This window comes from Sciurus vulgaris (genome assembly GCF_902686455.1).
Source record: "Sciurus vulgaris genome assembly, chromosome: 6".
Lineage (NCBI taxonomy): Eukaryota > Metazoa > Chordata > Mammalia > Rodentia > Sciuridae > Sciurus > Sciurus vulgaris.
Genome location: NC_136466.1, coordinates 158,297,364 through 158,317,882, shown reverse-complemented (window position 1 = coordinate 158,317,882; position 20,519 = coordinate 158,297,364). Strand labels below are relative to the sequence as shown.

Here is a 20,519-nt window from a genome sequence, read left to right as displayed (position 1 = left end):
TAAAAAATCCCCTGTGTTCTCTTCTAAAAAATTAAAAATGAGAAACGTGAAAACGCAGTGTTCGGGTCTGAGTGACACCGTCCTTCTCAGAGGCCACCACCCCCAAGAGAGAGGGCAGGGCACTTGCAATTACCCTGCCCACTCGTTCCAAGCCATGGACGTCCCAATACGGATGAGCATGAACAGAACCGGGGACTCAGAATGGACCTTGGGTCAAGGAAGCTCCGTGCTCCTCCCCAGGGTGTAGGTTCAATCCCAGCACTGCAGGGTGTGATCACTGGGGACCCGGTGGCATGGACCTCTCCCCCCGTATGCTGTGCTGCAGTGCCCTGTGAATCTCCAGCTACTTCCAAAGATAACATGAAAGGCACCCCAAGCTACTGGGCGTCAAGTGGAAGTGTGTTCTGACACCTTGATTGAGTGGCACCTCCCCTCCCCCTCTCCTGCCATTTCCTGTTTTAGAGGGTGGGGGTGCCTTTCTTGGGTAGCAGTCCCAGAGGGGATCCAGCCTGGACAGCAGTGGAAGCAGCTCACCAAAAGGACAACAGGCAGCAGGCCTCTTCACCCGCCTTCCTAGCTCCCTTGAGACCACAGGTGTCAGGAGCGCCTGGCTTCAGGTGACTTCCCAGGGCACATTCATGGCCAAATCACTTACCTGCGTGCTCTGCAGCACAGTGAGCTACAGGCAGGTCTGCATCATGGATTTCAAGGTTAGGCACATTTTGGAGACAGGCAAAAGAGCCTGACATAAGCACATTTCAAATTTTAGATTTGTGTAATGGCATTTACCAGTCCTTTCACCTGAGAGCATGGTCAAGATGCCACAAGTCTGCTTTTGGGCCTGCTGAGCAGGGAGCCAGCCCTCCACATCTACTGCTTCCGCATCCAAGGGTCGAACCAACCACAGATCAAAAAATAAACTGTTCTGAGCAGAGCTGCCATCAGTATTCCCAATACAACACATGTCCAGAGCACTGTTATCACTATCACACGTGATCGAGAGATGATTTACAGTGTACGGATGGACGTGTGAGGCTTATGTGCAAATACTGCGTGATTTCATCTAAGGGAGCTGAGCATCTGCAGATTTTCACCCATGCAGGTCCTAGAACCAGTCCCCTGCAGATACCGAGGGATGAATATACAGGAAACAAAGAGCTCAGACCCTCTGAAGTCAAAAGCAATACAACCAAAAACCTAAAGAAAAATGAACCCCTCACAAAATTATTTCGAGTCACCCTGATAAAGGCAACACATGGTGTGTTAGCTAATATCTTTTATTGTCAGACTTTCTGTGAGCCAACAAACAAGGTCACATAGTTGTTCATAAGGGATAAGGCCAATTTCTTTTTTTTTTTCCTTTATTTTAATGGGTAGACTTCGTTGGCCCAAGTCTTTATAACTTTTCCATATAAAAATAAAGGTCCACGTTCAGGTTATTCTTCCGGTTGTAAATGGTGATTTAATTGTAGGGGGCTGTTCTGACCACCAACGTAAACGTGGGGTAAAGCAGGCGCATTTCACCAAAGCGTCAGCGTTTAACGCGGGTGCTTCAGAGACCCCCCCATGTTACCCCTCGCGGCAAGGCAGCAGCTAACCCGATTCAACACCGTTATGTAGGTAATCTATCCAGAGCACGGGCCAACCTCCAAAGGCAAACGTTTTTTTAACTTAACTCTTTTAGAAATAAAAAAACCCTTCAAAATGACTTCTTATTGTTCTGAAGACAGCACTGAAGTTGGCAGTTGTAAGAGTGGTTCATAAATACAGTTATTTTGTGGGTTGCAGATCTGTTTGCAATACAGCAGACACAGAGTGCAGATTTTGCTACATATAAAACAGAACTGAGTCAAAACATGATCTTTCAAAATACAGCAATGACAGGAAAATCCAGGATACCGGTTTGTTAATACAACCACCTTAATAAAGTAACAATTGAAGACTATAACTCTGAGCTATGAAAATATACAGACTGTTTACACCATTGCACATCCTCTTCCCTTTGTGTTTAATGCTCATGGAACAATGATTAAAGTGTTGAGTTTATGAACACACGCATGCACAGGCAAGCACAGACACTCGGAAGATGAAACGAAGCGCAACAGTTCATAGTGTCCAGAGGGAGGCTGCCAGCAGCGCTCCAACCAAGACACCGCCCGCCCCCACCCCGCCCGCTCCCTCCCCTGCCAGCACACAGGGAAATCGGGCTGGGGGCTAGTGCACAATCCAGACAGGCGACCCCGTCTCCCGCGGGGCGCCTCCCCTCAGTAGCACAGTTAAGGTCCTCGGGCTGGTTCCCAGTTAAGGCACTTCTGGCTGCTTTGGTGGCAGCATGATTTCCCCCCCTTTCTCTTTTAAGGCATGTGTCATCTAAGAGTAGTAAAGCTTTGGAAATTGTGCAGACGGTTAAGGTTGGCAGCTTAGTACGTGATCATTGAAGCTGACAGGGCGAAAGGACCCCGGGAGATTCCTCCCTCCAGCGAAGGGCTTCCAGAAAGCCTGGGCAGGTCGGCATCGGCCAGACTCAGGACCCCGGAGGGGCCAAAGCCCGAGGGTGGCGTGTTCAGGTACCAGCCGGGTGGGCTCCTCCGTCTTCACCTGGAGCTGCCCTGGCTGCTCACGGAGCGGGTGGAGCTGTAGCGCTTCTTCACGATCATGCTGATGTAGGCTTTCATGAGCTTGGCCACGTCCACCACCTGCCGGGAAGCAGAACCCACGCGGTCACCAATCTCCATCGGGTCAAAGGGCCCAGCCTAACACTTCCTCTGCCTGTCCTCCGAGCAGAAGCCCCAGCACTCCACACTAACGTGGGGCTCCAGTCTTGAACAGTCAGCAGTTAACTGCCTCACCCTCTCCCAGCCAGGGGAAGGGGAATTCTGCTTCTCCAAAGGCCACCTGCGCCACCTGGTGGTTCATGCACACAAAACAATTTTTGCTTACATAAATTATGAAAGCTTGCAGCCAAGCACGTCAGAGTATCATCCGGGCTGCAATCACTTTCCTCACTGAAAATTAATGTGAACTGCGGCGTTCACGATCAGTCCTGAAGTTTGAATCAATCAATTCTGGTCCACCCCTCGGAGACAGCTAAAGAAACAGCACTGACATCTCGGAGGCCAGCGGAGAGCTGTGTGGCAGGCTGCCCTCACACTGGGCCTGCTTCTGTTCCCTACCAGCCACCTCATAACACTAGGAGCTCCCATTAGCTTCTTCCACTGCCACCCTCTGGCCAGCCCTCCTCACTGCTGGCTGTGTCGTGTGACACCATCCTACCAGGTTTCCATTTTCCAGGTCCCTCTGCCTTTCCAATCCCACCCCAGATCATGGCTGGTAAAATCACTGTGGAAACGTCATGCCCGAGATCCCACAACAGACTTCTATTGTCTACTGGATTCACCCAAATCCTGCAGCCCTGCACTTGGGGCCTTCTAGTCGGGGAACCCCCAGCCCTCTTCTCTCAGTGTGCACTACTCTACCAGGCTCGCCAACCCGCTGCATGGCACCCCTGGCCTCCCCGCCTTCCAGCACCTTCGACACCCTCCTCGTCACCTCTCCATTGTGCCACGGGAGCATTTCCATCTACCTCTTTGCTGGCCAGCAGCTCCCTTTGTGCAGGGTTCAGTAGGTTTGTATTCTGGCTACATTTGCTAAAGTTTGGAGCTGACAGCACAATGTGTAGAGGTTATTTTGCGTATGACCCTGAGACTGAGAATCTACACCAGATGGTCACGCCACGTGGCTCCTCCTGCTCTGTGGTCGCCACTGCACTCAAGTCTCACTGCTGCAATTCTCTGTCACAATTGTCTAATCTTCACAGTGAACATTATGCTTCTTCATGGACATCTGTATCACTTCCTTTCTCTTCCTTTCCTCCCTAATAAAATAGAACCAAATTTCTCTTTATAAAAAGTAGACAGAAGAAATTTGGGCTTATCCGAGTTTGGCTTTTCGGGAACCTGCCGTTGGGGGAGGTTCATATAAAAACATGGTGAGAAATACCTAGATGGTCAGAGGTGTCGGGAAGAGGGTGTCTCTTTCCCCCTGCCAAGGCCACGGGTGGACGCAGTGCCCGCTCTGCCTCTTACCTCGCTGGTTTCGAAGAGCAGTTCCCGCTCGTCCACCACAATCTTGTACGTGTTTGCCAGGGGTGCCCCGAAAGAGAGGATGTGCTCGTACTGGAAGACTTCCAGTGGCCTTCCCTCCCCACGCTTGTAGACAGAGACGGCGTCCGCGCTGACGCCCAGCCAGAGCTCCTGGGGGAAGCCGCCTTCCTTGCACTGGTGGCCAAAAGAGGATAAGGGTTTAAGGGCCAGGCAGGAAACACACAGTCTAGAAGCCGCAAGACAGAGCAAGACAAGAGCTCAGCATGGAACTGACTGCATTCGCTGCGCAGGTTGCTGGGGGCTCGCCCAGGAGAAGCGGCAGCTCTCCGGCTGCCCTGCCTTCTGACTGGAAAGCCCAGTGAGTCTGAGGCGGCGCATCGACTCCTCACTTCTTGGCACATTCCACTGTTCAGCCCTCTGAATCGGCAACGTGGAAGAGGCCTGATGAGGCACACGCTGGCCAAGGAAGCTGAGGAAGCTCTCGGCCACCAGGCACCCTGAGCCACTCTAGGGTGCTGCCTCTAGTTCCTCCTCCAATCCCTTCTGGGATGGTTATTCTTCAACTACGAAATCCAAGGCCACGGAGGGAAATTCTCCCAGGCTCTGTGTGACGGGCAATTTTGGCTCTTCTCCATAGGAGTAGCAGTGGCTTTTTGCCTTTTTGGTGTAGGCAGATATTTCACTAACTCAGACTTTCTTACGTAGATCGGTGGAAGAACAACAGCCTAAGTGGAAAGAATAGCCATGCAGGCGAGTCTGAACCAGGGCAAACAGGGACAGCTATAAACTGGGGACACTGAAAAGAAGAGGAACATGGTACGAAGCACCTGATTCACACCAGGGAACAAACATAACTGAACCAGCCAATTGACCAAACCCAAAGAGAAGCAATTAAAAGATCTTAAAAACTGAAATCGACCTGTACATTTTGAGAGAGTCTCAAGTTAAAAGTCGTCAGATAACATGCTGAATTGCTGTGACTGTAAGAAAACTGGAAGCTGAGCCAGACAGGAGAGGAACTATTTAGGCTTTGAAAGTCATGTGGTCTTGAGCACAACAACTCTACTGTTTCTGCATGAAAGCAGCCAAGGAAAATACCTAAAGGAATGAACGTGACTGTGTTCCAATAAAACTTTATTTATAAAAAAAGGAGGCAGGCAGGGTTGGGTCTGCATGCCACAGTTTGCCAAAACCTCCTTTTGACCATCGGTAAGAATTCCTTTCCATCAATGGTCTACTTAAAAAAAGGAAAAAGGGAAAGGAACCACAAATTCATTGTACCTCAGCTGGTGGCTGAGGCATAAACAATTTGCAGATCCAAAGTTTCTAATTCAAGTACATAATTCTAAAAATTTTTAACAACTTAAATGCAGATTTCTTTCTACTAGCATTTAAAAAATTAGTGCTGTAGCTTTCATAAGAGTAGAAGTTTTTCAAGAACAGATGATATCTTAATTTTGTGTTCATTCCTAATATTATAGGAACATCAACACAAAAGGGGAAAAAAAGCTTTGGGGAGGTAGCGGGTGTTAATGGTAAGGTTTAGGGGTGCTCATGAAACGGGGTGAGAGTGTTCCAGCTTGACCTGCAGCCAAGGGACCTGGCCACAAGGTGCACCCTGCCTGCCCACCCGCGCAGCAGCCAGCTCTCACCTCCACGTCAAAGAGTGTGGACCCGTAGCCAGGCCACTCCTTGATCAGGGCCATGTACTTGGCCATGGCCTGCTCCTGGTTCATCCCCTGAAATTTCTTCCACTTGTCAATGATGCTGGCTCGAGCAGAGCACACCTCCTCTTTGATCCACATGTCCAGCATCTGCTCCTCTTCGGCCTTCTGCCGAACCCCGGAGCCCGTTCGGAAGCTCCGCCTCAGAGTCCCCTCCAGGAAGCTCGTCCTCCTCTTCTCCAGCCGCTCGCAGGGGGTGAAGCTTTTGGTGGACTGGCTTATGCGGGCTCTGAGTCTCTGCAGGGAGTAAACCTCTTCGAGAGGCGGGACTGCGGCGTGCGGAGTGTGATCCCCCTGCAGGTACTGGAGCCGCAAGGCAGCGAGAACCTGGAGGTTTTCTTCAGGGGCTGGATGGTGGCCATGGATTACGGCTTCGTGGGCCTGAAAGGAGGAGGCAACAGCTCTGGGGTCAGAGCGGCACTGTTACGGGCTGCCCACGAGCCTCATCCCTCGTGACCACTCTAGAATGTCACCTTCCCTGGAGGCCTGAAGAAAATCCTACCCTAAGCCCCTTCGCCTTTTTCACCGTAAATTCCTCCCTGGTGCAGATACCATTTAACTTGTCCCAAGGTTTCTATTCCTCATGTCTGTCTGTCTTCCTCACACTGGAAGAGTTCCTGGCAGGGAAGTGAAATAAACTATGCACAAGTTTCACTCTACAAGTGAACACTAGAGGGCTGGCCTGGTCCTGCTGGGAAATCGACCGCCATGCGCAGTTTCTGAGGGCCAGAGAGGTTGATTTATAAGGTGCAGTCAGGGGACTCTCCTCTTGCCAGCAAAGGATCTATTTTAAGAGTTCCCTTTACCTGTTCAAACATAAATGCAAATTCCACACTGTCTTTTGGCACGTTGTCCGTGTCCAGGAAGCAGTAAAGTTTGAAGTAGAATTTCCAAGGCAAGTCCCCTGCTTCTGATGTGGCAGCCAGTCTAGAAAGAGAAGTCACAAGACTCAGAGAGCACAGTGAGAGATAGCCCTTGGGTGGCCTGCGGGGAGCTGACTTACATGGCTCATTCTCTCTAGGACGGAGGTACTAACCATGCTCAGGTGACAGTGAAGCTGGACTTGGTGACGGGGATGGGGAGAGCCAGAGGGGACTCATCACAGTTCCTTAGCAGTTTTATTTAACTAGAGGTCTCTACAAACAGGAAGGCTTCAGTTATAACTGTGGAACTAGCATTTTCTGAGGGTCTCAGATTAATCAGTACTGGTTAGGTCTTATACTGAATCCACAGAACAGAAGAAAGAAAGGTCATTTCTTCATTCCCTTTACCAATCCTGAAATTAATTATAGCAACATTCATAAATATTGAATACTCTCATATGGAGACTGTGTTTATGCTGAGGAGTAACTTTTATGCTACCACTCAGGGGACACGAAGTCAAAAACAAAATAGTGTATAAATGTAATATTGCAGGTGCATCTTATATTGGAGACAGCAAAAGTGGTTTGAATAGATTTTAAGTCAGTTGATGTCTACTGGCCTAATTTCAAAGCTTATGACAAGTGAAAGCCTAAGAATCAAGAAATTCTAAGACAAAGGATACAACAAGTGACTGAGAAAGAGAATGGGATGAAGGATCAAGTTAATTCATCTTTGAGACTGTGGCTTCATGTAGGAACCAAGAAATAGCTGGCAGAGATGAAAAGCTCCACATGCTTCAGCACAGTAAAATAAACTAACTCGAACATACGGTGACGCGCAACGCGGAAGGGCAGTCCACACCCTCAGCCCTCGCTCTGGCGTTTTTTATTTGCTCTTCCAGCCCTTTATGAAGAACTTACTTTTCAAACTTTGCCAGGACATCAGCTACAATGGTTCGGCTTTCGATGGCTTTGTCCAAGTGTCCATTGTACTCAAACAAGGCGAACATGTTCCTGCTGTCCTCCATGGCGAGGCCCCGGATCAGCTTCTCCACCACCTGGAAGACACACCAGAAGCCCTCAGCTCTGGAGGCTGTTGTCCCATCACATGCTTCTAGAATATGTCTTCCAGAGGATCCAGAGGGAGCTGCTAGCAAAAGTGAGGGTCCAAGTAGCCTCCTGAAACTGTCACATGTATGGTCACCCAGAATCTCAAAAATTTTTTTTTTTTTTTGGTACTATTGATTGACCCCAGAGAGGCACTTTTAGAACTAAAAGTTCTAAAAACTGGTTCGATCCCCAGCACCAAAAGAAAAAAATTCACATGGCAAAAAGAAACACCCTGGGGGGCTGGGGTTGTGGCTCAGTGGTGCAGTACTTGCTTAGCACGTGTGAGCACTGGGTTCAATTCTCAGCACCACATGAATAAAACAAAGGTATCGTATCCATCCACAACTAAAAATATTAAAAAAAGAAAGAAAGAAAGAAACACTCTGGGGCTGGGGTTATAGCTCAGTGGTAGAGTACTTGCCTCACCCATGTGAGGCACTGGGTTCCATCCTCAGCACCACATAAAATAAGTAAATAAAATAAAGGTATTGTGTCCATCTATAAAAAAAAATACTTAAAAAAACACCCTGTTGCAGAAATAACACAATATATCCTTGTCACAGCAATGTTCCTGAATCAAGTCTGCTGCCTCTACTAGATTCCCAGCTGCTCCTCAGATTAGCAGGATTACATCTCAGATATTTTGGCCTGAGTTCAACTTTTTGTTTCCACTCCTCTTTAGTAACTACTTGAACTCTATGTACATGTGATAGGTTGCACTTATTTCCTTGTTTACTCAGCAGCTGCATACAGTACAAGACAGTCTAATCATGCACCCATCTAATTCAGCACGACTTGCTGACTCGGGTGTGGGTAGTTGTGCATCAGGCGGGATGAGGCCTGACCTCGCCGGCTGTGGTGTGGGAGTTGATGGTGATCTTGCAGGAACCTCCGCCATGGCAATACACCGTGGATGTCATCTCCTGCCTGTGGATCAGAGCTTCGATCTCATCCCGGGAAGGCACAAACTCTCGGCATTTGGTTTTCTTAAGTGATTCGTAGATGAAAAGGGCGTATTTTTCCATCTCTGTTCCTGGAAACTGTTCCCGTATCCTAGGAGACAAATGTGAACTGTTAACTGTAGATGGAGGCTGGCCGGCCCGGGGAATCTAGGCTGCGGGAAGGTCCAAGGGCTCAAAATGGTGAAGCAGGCAGTAGCTTTCTGCTGGGTGCCCAGTTCATCCTGTGCAAACTCAGCCTAAAGACAGAAAAAATAAAGCGCTGGGGGCACCCCCACCGCCAAGCACCTTGCCAGTGCCATTAACATCTGACAGACTCACGCTGCTGCTGCTTTTTTTTGTACTGGGGTTGAACCCAGGGGCACTTAACCACTGAACCACATCCCCAGCCCTTTTTAAAATTTTTTATTTCACGACATGGTCCCACCAAGTTGCCGAGGCTGGTTTTGAACTTGTGATCCTCCTGCCTCAGTCTCCTGAGTTGCTGGAATTACAGGCATGCACCACTACGGCTGGCTCATGCTTCTTAATGTCTTAAGAAAGCTGTTTCCCCAGTTAACCAACTCAGTAGTTTTTAGCTGTTGTCACAGATACACACAGAACTAAGTGAGGTAATAGATGTGTTTATCTTCTATACAATAACCATTTTACTATTTAATGTATCCAATTAAACTATTTTGTAAACCTCGTACGATAAAATTTATTACCAATAAATAAAACACAACTCTCCAACATCTTTAAAAAAATTTAAATCAGATTGTTTCTACCTGTTTGGCCTGAAATAAATATCCAAGTTGGTTTTTCTGTTTATGTAAGAGTAGTAGTGGTAATTAAATGTACCCAACATCCTAGGATACTATGCCCAATGTGACCTGGTCCCTGACATGGCCTTGCAGACCTGAAGAAAGAAAGGACATGTGTGTCCTGAGAGCTTGCTGGAGCAGACCAAGAGGCCACTGCCTATAAGGGGCTCTCTATCAGAATTGGGGGACCCACCCCTCAGTGAAACAGGTCCGGCTCACCTCGTAGCCAGGGGCTTTACCTTTTCAGATGGAACTTGAGATACTTGAGAATCCCTCGGCTGGGCAGGAAGGTGCAGCTCAGGCATGTCAGGATCTGCCAGCTGTACAGGTTGCCCACGCTGCCAGGATGGGGCACTTTGTTGGTCTGCTTGATGAGCTGGCAGTACAGCTCGTCCCGCAGAGGCCGGAGGTCATGCCCCGTCTGCAGGATGCCCTGGATTATTGGGATGGGGTCAGACATGGATTCCAGCTGCTGGAGAGAGTTGAATATCTTAATGGCTTCATCCTGGAGGGTTGTGTAGCCTTTGTCTTTGAGCACTAGGAAAAGCAAACAAAGGGAGGTCTCAAAGGAGCATGAAGGAGACGAGAGGAAGGAACAAATGGAGACAGCCATGTCCTGATGCAGTGTCCACCCTGTGCCCCACACACGAGAATCAGCTGAACAAAGCAGCAAAGCAGGTGCGGAAGTTACACTGTTGTTATATGATTACTTTTTATTACGTGAAATGCTTACTTAAAAAGCAGTTTATGGCTGAACAGGTTCTGCTTAGAATGCAAAACTGTTTAAGATCTGTTTATCTGGTATGGATGTACCTCCAGCTAATGGATGGGGATACATTCTGAAAAGTCTCTTGTAACTTAAAAATATCCTAAGTCAAAACTGGATTAATGCATCTTGCTTAAAATGTGCTCTGAACACATGTACATGAGCCCACATTTTAGCAAATTCATCTAACGCAGACCTATTTCATCATTTCATAATGAAGAGTTGAATAGCTCATGTAAATTACTGAGCATTCACATGGAGTGCTAGCATCTTGAGTCCATTCAAATCTTTTCACAACTCTAACAGCCTTTATGTCTCTAAAACCAAACTCCGAGATTCCCACTCATGATGACTAAGCATCTTTGAGTTAGACCAATGTAAGATGTTGAGCTCAGAGTTATTATGGAAAATGAAATCACAGCCCCTGAGGTCCAATGGGACTCTAGACTTACAGCTGAGATTGATGTCCCCGTAGGGGAGGGGCAAGAGAGGGGAGTGCAGGGGGTGGTGGGTGTATCGCAGGATGGGGTTCCGCTTGTAAATCTGCTCCACCACGTCTGAATTCAGGCAGTTCTCCTTGAAAACAAATTAGTCATCACATAGAAAGCAAAAATATACACCTAATTGAACAAAATTGACGATAATTTTCCACACATACAAAAATTGTGCCTAAAAACTCAAATATCCACAACAAGCTTAATTGGGCAATGCTGGTGGGAAGCTAGAGATGATCATTTGAAACAAAAAGAGAATTACAATGTGGTTTAAAGAAAAAACACACAAAGGTACCTCCTTGCATAGCTCACTCTGTTTCATGTATATATATTATTCCCCTTATTAAAACTGCCCCCTTAGCCAGGTGCAGTGGTGCATGCCTGTAATCCCAGTGGCTCGGGAGGCTGAGGCAGGAGGATCGCAAGTTCAGAGCCAGCCTCAGCAACTTAGCAAGGCACTAAGCAACTCAGACTCTGTCTCTAAATAAAATACAGAAAAAGCGTGGGGATGTGGCCCAGTGGTTGAATGCCCCCGAGTTCCATCTCTAGTACCCCCTCCAGACCCAAAACAAAAACTGTTCCCTTGGAGATTATACATACTTAAGAAAATTAATTTAAACTTCTCTTCCTAATGATGTGGCCATCAATCATGTGGATCTCCCTATATAATTCATTTTTAAAATTCCCCTTGCTAGCTCCTCTTCCCCCCAGCACTGGGGATGGAAGTTAGGGCCTCAGGGTCTCGCCATATGCTAGTTCTTTTTTTTTTTTTTTGGTACCAGGGATTGAACCCAGGGGTGCTTAACCACTGAGCCACATCCCTGGACCTTTATATTTTCTGTTTTGAAACAGGGCCTCGCTCCTCCTGCTTCAGGCTCCCAAGCTGCAGGGATTACAGGTGTGCGCCACTGTGCCCAACTCTTTGCTAGTTCTTAACTGTTCTTCTGAATTCTCTCTATACCTGAAAACTACACATGTTCACGTGTTCCTGGGGAAGCTCTTCCTTTCCACGCCTGCCCTGAAAATTAAGAGATCTTCCCACAGAATTAGATCATATATTGATGCTCCTAAAATGTTAATCTGGAATATGAAAAAGCTAAGTTACTTTTAGAGCTTTAAATAAACAGAAAAGCTGGAGGAGAGGCGATGAATCATTCTTTCGTGGTAATTTCATTTCCACGATGAAACTTTTTCAAATAACACTCAGTTTGAAGGCCAGAAGAAAAAAATTTTAATTACTTTAAAAATTTCCTATGGACTTAATTAGGATAACTTGTCTCATTTCTTAAGCAGCATTAATTCATATCTGGAAAATTCTATTTATTCTCTGAACGTCTGAATTCGTAATTAGAGAATATAAAAATAGATATAATACAGCTTTGAAGAGACAGTGTAGCTGAAATGCAATTTCTTCTTTACTGTCTTTTCAAAAGAAACCTTCAAGAAATTATTATTTTTTTTTAAAAGCTCAAAATGAAATAATTTATATCCAACATCCCGGGTTTCACGGAAATCTTTGGAATGTTAGAGAATAACTTGTTAGAATTTGGACCCAAAGGCCTACAAACATCACTTTGGAGCGAGGAGGCCAACGTTAGTCACCTATCAGCCCCTTTCCCTCCACAAAGGCACCTTCGCCTCCTGGCTCCACTGACTACACTGTCTTTGACGTACATTAGTAAAGCACCTCCTCACTACCATTCTCACGTCTTAGCTCCGCGTCAGAGATGGACAGCTCTGTGAACAAAGCAAGCAGGAACACCCCTGTCAACATTCCACTCCTGGGAAATGGGTGTAATACTCTTGCCCATGGATAATCATTTATTGCTTCAACTGACACACATTTGCTGAGCCACTAAACTTATAAACAAGAAATTACAATTTAACATTATCAATGTTAATCCAGAGACTTGGAGCTTCTGGGCATGAGGAGGTGCCTGTCAGAGACGCCAAGAGTGCTAAACCAATCTGGGCTCTTCATGAACCTGCGCCTATGGTCTAGAAACTGCATGGAGAGCAGAACTGTGGTCTTACTCCTAGAAGGTCCCCAACTGGAGCTGAGGTGGAACCTGAGACTGGTCAGGACTCAGATTGTGCACCTCACTGTGACCAGGAGGCCCATCTGTCCTTCTGCCTATCTGTAGCTTTTGTCAGCAGCAGCGTCTGACACCTTCCTGTAGGCAAAATGATTGTAGTGTAATATTTCTCTTAAAACCTCACATTTAGATTCCTAACTTCAGATTAACCAAGCCCTCGTTTTGACTGCCCTGGCCCACTCTGTGGTCTGGATGGCCAAGGGCACAATCTGTGCGCTACTCTAAGCTACTCCCTTTACCTTGATATCCTGGATCAGCTGCTGGGTTGGGGTGTCAATCGGAGCCTTGGCGTCTGTCACATTTTGAATGGCACTGGACCATCTGGTGGCCTCGTTCAGCAGCTTGGTGTAGAGCCGGTAACAGTGTTTGCGCCCATACACAGTGACATTCCAGTAGCCTGCAAGGGCAGCAGAGCGCACAAGTCGATGCCAACTCTGAGACCGAGGCGAGGTTCTCGCGCCACAGCCCCGGAATTCAGTGCCATCAGAAACCTATGTTGTTCCCGACTGGGGGCCCCTTTAAATTAATTAGTGATCTAATTCAATAATGACTAATAAATCTTACGTGTGCTCAGTATCCAAGAACATTAATAAAAACGTGTCCCTTGCACTATGGAGGGAAAGGTATTAAAGCAAGAAACCCAGAATTACAGACGTAAGCTGTGCGTTCCCTCTCGCAGAGAGGGTGTAGCCAGAGGGTGTAGTTCATTTCTAGGCTCCGGAGTGAGCCGAGAGCCATCCTTGGATTTTGACTCTCCACCCCTCTGTGCCCGCTTCTCCTGCTCTGAGGACAAGGAGCTCAGGGGTGGGCATGGCACAGAGACCACCTGACCCACCCAGACCTGAGGCGACCGTGTTTAAAAAGTACAAAATCACAACTAGAAACAAAAGCCTAAGAAGGCAGAACACTTTTGTAACACTCTTAGGAGAAAAACAAAGCAACCCTGTATGCTCGCACCAGAAGGCAGGCTGCACGCCGCCTAGGGCTCAGGGAAGAAAAGGAGAAACACCAGCGCGAACAGAGCTCTGTCGTGCGCTCCGTCTGTTTATGCCTTCTTGTCCTCATCAGTCTTTCTACACCTCTGCGAATCAAAACCCGTTTACTCTGGCTTAAATGTGAGGAGCTCAAACAGCTAAGCACAGCCAGCCTCTGAGACAACTCAAGAGCAATATTCCTCTTTCGGGGTATGAAAGTACACATGGTACCTAGGAATCTCACTCCTCTGCCTGGAGCAAGCCCAGGCCTTGAGATTCGATGTCCGAGTCGCAGGACAGCCCGTCTCCAGCCCACAGCCTGGTTACCTGTCTCCTTGAATATCTTCTCATCTGGAGGCACGACGGAGCAGAGGCTGTTGAGGACCAGAGTACCCAACTTCAGGGCGTTCTTCTCCGAGCTCTTGTAGTAATCCAGGGAGTTGTGGGTCAGCACAAACCACCGCTTCTTCAACTTCAGTGAAGATGTCTTAGGACTGTTCTTTACTTCCTTGTGTAACCACCCTGGAGAGGAAGATTCAAGTGTGAATTAAAACTATGAAGAGGGGTTGGGACTGCGGCTCAGTGGTAGAGCACCCACCGAGCACGCATGAGGCCCTGGGTTCAGTCCTCAGCGCCACCTAAAAATAACGCATTGTGTCACCTACAACTAAAAAATACATATATTTAAAAACAACAACAACAAAAGAACTATGAAGAATTAAACGAATTAAAAACTACGGGCCATAGTGCAATGAAGTAGTAGAACACTTAACAGCACACACAAGGCCTGGGGATCCATCCCTAACACTGAAAAATGAAAACAGAAAGTTGTGAAGAATTGGGTGTGGTGGCCCATGCCTGTAATCCCAGAGGTTCAGGAGGCTGAGGCAGGAGGATTGTGAGTTCAAAGCCAGCCTCAGTACCTTAGAGAGGCCCTAAGCAACTCGACAAGACCCTGTCTCTAAATAAAATGTAAAAAACGGTTGGGAATCTGGTTCCGTGGTTAAGCAACCTTGCTTTCAATCTCCAGTACAAAAAAATAATTAATTAATTAAATTTATGAAGAGAAACCCCAGTCCCGTGCAGTCATTTGCCTAACACAAATGGGTTGCATTCTTACCTGCTAGGAAATGGCCATGGTTTTTGCTTATTTATTTTTAAAAACTTCAAGAGTCAAAGTGACTCAGAAAAGTTGCTTAATGTGGAAATGATGCACATATCTACACAAAGAAAAACAGAAACCCAGAAAAGAAGCCTGGAGGGCAGTCACCTCTCACTATGAATTCCTGGCCCTCCACTCTGGTGTCCCCCTTGGACCTCTGCAGCAGCGTGATCCAGTGGTGCATCTCCTCTGGCGTGTCCGCGTTGCAATGGAGCACCCGGTTGGCCGTGATGATCACAAATGAATTGGGTCTGAGTGACAAGGCGAGAAGGAAGCACAGCCTGTTAGCGCTAGTGTCCGCATCACCTCCGTGCGCACCGAACCTAAATGCCTTTTTCCTGGCTTATGGGTCACAGGGAGACACAGTGTTAGGCTATTTGTAGTTTATGTGAAGGCAAACTTTGCTCATTTCTGCAGGATTTATTTTATGCATCATTAACCTTTAAACTTGGAGCAACACATTCATTCCAAAGGTCCTAGGAGGGAAACATTTCTTCATGCAAAACTTTCCAGATGAAACTCAGTTCCGGAAAGGCTAAATAAGGTGACTACAGGGGAAAATTTTTTTTTGATGTTTCTCCAAAGTCAATTTCTTTTTGCCTCTGGATATTGCCTTGGATAGTATTTCTGCGGGTCAGGAATGAGCATTAGACACCAGTAATAGAAGAGGATCAGTGAATACGTGTAAGTGGAACATCTTATACACTTGGTTATGCTTGGTACAAAAAGCCACCTGGGTCCACATTTCCAAAGCAATCCAACAAGGGCACATCCCTCCGTGGGGATAAAGTGATAATGGAAATTTACTTTCTCCCTCAGTTCTCTCTCTCCGACAAAGTACTGAATTGCTCATGAGTCCATGCTCCCACTTAATTCCTATACCTAACTGCCTGAGCTAGTTAATCTGACTCTTCCTCTCAAGTGTTCAAGGGCTCACTGTAGTAATGAAGTGCTACCACAGTTCAAGAAACAGAAGATTAACTGGATTGCAGTAGGCAGGGAATTCTATGCAAGACTGGACTTAAGGTCCCCTTAAAAATAAAAGTTTTTTGTCTCAAGAAGGGAAAAGGTTGGACAGCGGAAGACAAAATCTGAGCAAGATGCTGGGTTTACAGCATGGACCATCATGAACTGAGTAAGGGGATGTAGAGAAGGTAGATTAGGTCAGGGTGAGAGCTGGGACTGTCAGCGCACTCCTGTTAAAGGTTCCTAATGAATCTTCATGAGAAGGTGCAAGTTTGCTGCTGAAATCAAGGAATCCGTAGTCTGGAGGAGCTGTGTTGATGGTAGGGTGCTGGAGGACCTCCCGCCTCGTAGACGCTATTTTCGTCATCAATTTTAATACACTCACCTTCACATTCTGGCTATCTTACCAAAAGCATTAGTCAGTTTTGCTTCTGACTCTGTCCTAGAGTAACTTTTACTGCAGACCAAGAACAGAATTTACAAGCAGCAAAAACAGACAATAAACAGAGCTCACTATGTACAAAGACTCTGAAGATGATTTGCCTTAAGAAAGCAAAACCCATAGCGGGGTGTGGTGGCACTTGTCTGTAATGCCATGACTCGGGAGGCCTAAGCAGGAGAATCATAAGTTAGAGGCCAGCCTCAGCGCCTTAGCAAGGCCCTTCCTCAAATTTAAAAAAAAAGAAAAAGAAAAAGAAAAAGAAAAAAGATGGGGTTGTCGCTCAGTGGTAGGGCACCTTGGAGTTCAAACTCCAGTACCAAAACAGACACCCCATACATGTTATTTTAAGGGGACAGAGAAAATAGAATGTCAAGAAAAGGAAATATTTGTGATTTGATTTATTAATGTCTATACATTGACATCAAAATTGTTTTCAAATTTATTACCAAGTACAGATAGAAGTATATCCTCATGAGGAAATACCATTTTCTAAATGATTGATTTTTCCCACAAGAATCCAAAGTTTGTCCCTCTAATCAAACAAAGAATATTGCCCTTATGTTGCTGTTGTTTTAAAGTAACTGTCCAAATTAGGTCTCTACTGCTTCCGTCAGCACTCCAAAGACAGTCAGAGAGGAGGTGATGTAAAAAAACTGGATACCAGGAAGGAAAACTTTGGACTGTGGGAATCGCGGAGGTGGGAACACATGGTTCCGTGGTGTCACAGTGCAGTGAAGGGGAAGGGGCCAGGCACAGGATCTGTGGGCACTTGCAAGTGCTTGGTCACCTGAGCTTACCTGTCGGGGCTGTCAGAGGCACACACAGAATCAATCAGTCCCACATCCAAGGTGCCCTGGGAAGGAGCAAGGAGCAGCCAAAGTGAGAGAACTGTCAGGGTGGGGCACACCGAATAGCAACATCCCTAGACGCTGACACCCTCAACCAGCAAACCAGACACCCCTTCTTTTTCAGTTAACTGCAAAATAATTTACAGTTAACCAGAAGTCCCTTTGGTCAGTGAGTATGGACAAACTTGAGACAGGCAGATTCGACAGGCCTTTCCTTAAAGTTCTGTGATCAGTCATTGCCTCATGTTCTCAAAATACCTTCTGTGAAGAACGTGCGTGAATTCTCTTCTGATTTTTGCTGTATTTCACTACATTTTAACCACACTCTGCTAAGAGATTTTATTCTATTTCAAGTTTTTCTTCTGAGGAAATAAAATTTATTTATAAACTAGTATTCTATAACTTTGTTTTTGGGATAAAGACAGAAAGAATACAATTTAGAATTTGCCTAGTCCTTTGAAGAAAAAGTCTCATATGCTTCCAAGATGTCAGAAAAACTGTAGTTTATTTCTTCATCCTTTGAAGGTTTGGGGTAGGATAATTAGAATAGACCACATTTCTAACCTTCTATAGCTTATTGTTTTATTTCTGTGCATAATTCTTAGCCCAAATGGGTCTGCTTTTCTCTTTAATTACTACACTTTCACGTCAGAAGGTTCTCCAGAGGTTCCCAGGCCTGCCCTCTGTGCGTCCTGACTGCCCCCGTCGCCCCGCAGGACACCCCGCCAGCCCCAGCGCTCACGCACCACGGCATTTTGTGGGTTCGCCTGCTCGTCGTGCATCTCCCGGATCTCCTGGTCCGTGGACGCGTGGACCTGACTCAGCACGCTGAACCACTGGCTGTGGAAAGAGGGCAGCCGTCAGGGTTGGCCCAGCCAAGCAATGGCGTCTGTCCCCAGGTTCTCTGGGCAAACGACGTCTCCTCCGAGCACTGTGGCTTCTCCCTAGGCAAATGTGGGATTCACTCTACCAGGTGGGAAGTTCAAAAAACAGCCAAAGCACCTTGAGGCATCATGTGTTCCGATGTCAATGGAAGACCCCCCCTGCACGTCCCCACAGAGAGCTGATGATGGTGAGTTCCTTGAGAAACTTTCTGTAAATAACGAAGTCCACACTTCTACCCCAAATACTTATATCAAGGACATCTACTGAGTCTTAGGCACACCCTAAGGGGACATTCAGGCTCCTTCCTGGTCTTGAAAATGAATCACGAGGCAAGAAGGTCAATACTATGACAGAACCCATCTGAGCAGCACAGCACTGGGTGTGTGCTCACTACTCCTGACAGGCCTTCTACTTAAGTGAACGAAACCACTGGAGAGGGGCGAGGAGAGACGATCGCTTAAAGCAGAAAGAGAAAGTCATTTCCACCAGAGAACTCTCCCATCTGCGTTTCAAAGGAGATTTCTCACTTACAGTCTCACCATAATCCAAAAATAAGGGAAAACATAGGTCAACTCCGGAAAAAGCAGGACATGCGTGAGGAAAATGACCATGAACGGCCATCCATTCATCCAAGAGTAAGTGACTAAGGCATGTGAGGGGTTCCAAGTAAGAGAGAGAAGCTCCGGCACCCTCCTCCTGCCCGGGCCTGCAGGCATGTTATACATGTGCCCCTACTAAACAACGCAGAAGGGTTAAGTACCTGATAGGCACCAGAATAGTTACGCGAAAAAATAACACCCACAAATTATTTATGTCCTCTGTGATTCATGGAGGAGAAAATGTGTACAAGATCTTGAAAACATTCAACCTGAACATCTTAAGGAGCCCAAGGCAAGCATCCTAAGATGGACTTGCCCTGTCAAATGCTGGTGAACCAGAAGGAAACCCTGCACTCACTGCTGAGCTCAAAAGCCCCCAAATCAAAACTGCAAAACATATAAACTCAGATGTATGCCACACGGAATCACACACACACACACACACACACACACAGAAGAAGAGAGTGCAGTGTGTACAGATGCTCTTAAACTCATATAATTTCTTCAAGTTCTAACTTGGAGTCTGAAAAAGAGTTTTTAAAAATGTGTTCCACTGATCGGGGGAAAAAGTCCTTGGCTAAAATATCCCAGATGTTAAATTTAGCAGGTTCATTAAGGCATAAAACAGACAGGACAGCTGCCACATGCTGGGTCTATAATTCAACTGAAAAGCTGTGGGCACTCCCTCCACCACAGAAAACCACACAAGGTCTCTAGGAGTCCCAGACGGAATGATGGTGCTGTAATTTCAGGTTTGCTTGCTTTTCCAGTTTGTGTTATAATTTATGAGTCAAACCAGGGTTTCAGTTTGTTCCCATGGGAAGAATTACTTTCTGGTGTCTTTACCCTTAATGTTGCTATCAAGAGGTCATATCGACTTGAAAACATTCAAAGGATGAAGGGTAGTGAGAGGTCCTGGGAACTCGGAGGGTTCTAGTGACTTCTGGGCTGAGAACTGAAGAATATACATAGGTCCCTGGATGGTACTCTCATAAATTGGAACCGAGAGCTGCCCAGAGCAGATGACAGTCACTTCCAACATAACCCTACAGAGCAGCAGGAATGGATGGGACAGAGACTCCATCAAGTCCCATCTACTACGTGACCTTGTGATGTCTCACTGAAAAGCAAAAATAATTTCTCCTGAACTTTTCGCTCCATGTCTTCGGCACTCCAACATGGAAACCAGAGGTCCAGAAACATTAGGCGACTTGCCCTGGCCAGTGAGGGACAGCCTTTTCTCTCATCTCAATCAAAAATTAAACTCCTTAAGAGAAAAATGTAGGAATCTTAATGCTTCCATTCAATAGAACAAAACTTGCATTACATCACGTTAGACTATCCTTTTCCCATACCTTCATCTCTCTCTCTGCAAAGTACAAATAGTGGTAATAATACCTCACAGGACTGTGGTGAGTTAATATACATGAAATATTAGAATACTGCCTCCAACAGAGTCAGTTTTCCATAACTTAGTATCTTGTCTCCCAAACGCTTTAACAAAGAGACTTTTAAAAGCCTCCAATGGCCACAGCACTATCATTTATTTAAACAACCCCTGTTTAAATAATGCTTTTGTCCCTAGATCTTTGTGCAAATACAAGCTGTTCGCTTTCAAAGTTGGAAACTTCCAGAGGGTGGGCTTTCAGTTTTGTTTATACTCGCTACTAAAAAGCCAGAGCTGAGATCCACAGGCGGTCTGGGCGAGGCATAGGAGGATGAAGT

The 20,519-nt window shown here is 46.5% G+C and overlaps 1 protein-coding gene across 5 annotated transcripts in view; it reads right to left on the bottom strand.

Annotated features, from left to right (window-relative positions):
• Positions 1 to 1,261: 1,261 nt before the first annotated feature.
• The window catches only part of MYO10 (myosin X), a 106,162-nt gene continuing 86,904 nt past the window's right edge, over positions 1,262 to 20,519 (bottom strand). For all 5 annotated transcript variants that reach the window (XM_079144573.1, XM_079144574.1, XM_079144577.1 and 2 more), the window contains 13 exons: positions 18,057 to 18,150; positions 17,260 to 17,315; positions 15,163 to 15,305; positions 14,220 to 14,414; positions 13,158 to 13,315; positions 10,781 to 10,904; positions 9,802 to 10,099; positions 8,646 to 8,853; positions 7,612 to 7,748; positions 6,634 to 6,754; positions 5,756 to 6,208; positions 4,086 to 4,277; positions 1,262 to 2,696 (listed from right to left, as the gene is read on the bottom strand). In XM_079144573.1, coding sequence (XP_079000699.1) covers positions 2,595 to 2,696; positions 4,086 to 4,277; positions 5,756 to 6,208; positions 6,634 to 6,754; positions 7,612 to 7,748; positions 8,646 to 8,853; positions 9,802 to 10,099; positions 10,781 to 10,904; positions 13,158 to 13,315; positions 14,220 to 14,414; positions 15,163 to 15,305; positions 17,260 to 17,315; positions 18,057 to 18,150 — 2,281 coding nt within the window. In that variant the 3' untranslated portion in view covers positions 1,262 to 2,594. The remainder of the gene's footprint in view (positions 2,697 to 4,085; positions 4,278 to 5,755; positions 6,209 to 6,633; positions 6,755 to 7,611; positions 7,749 to 8,645; positions 8,854 to 9,801; positions 10,100 to 10,780; positions 10,905 to 13,157; positions 13,316 to 14,219; positions 14,415 to 15,162; positions 15,306 to 17,259; positions 17,316 to 18,056; positions 18,151 to 20,519) is intronic.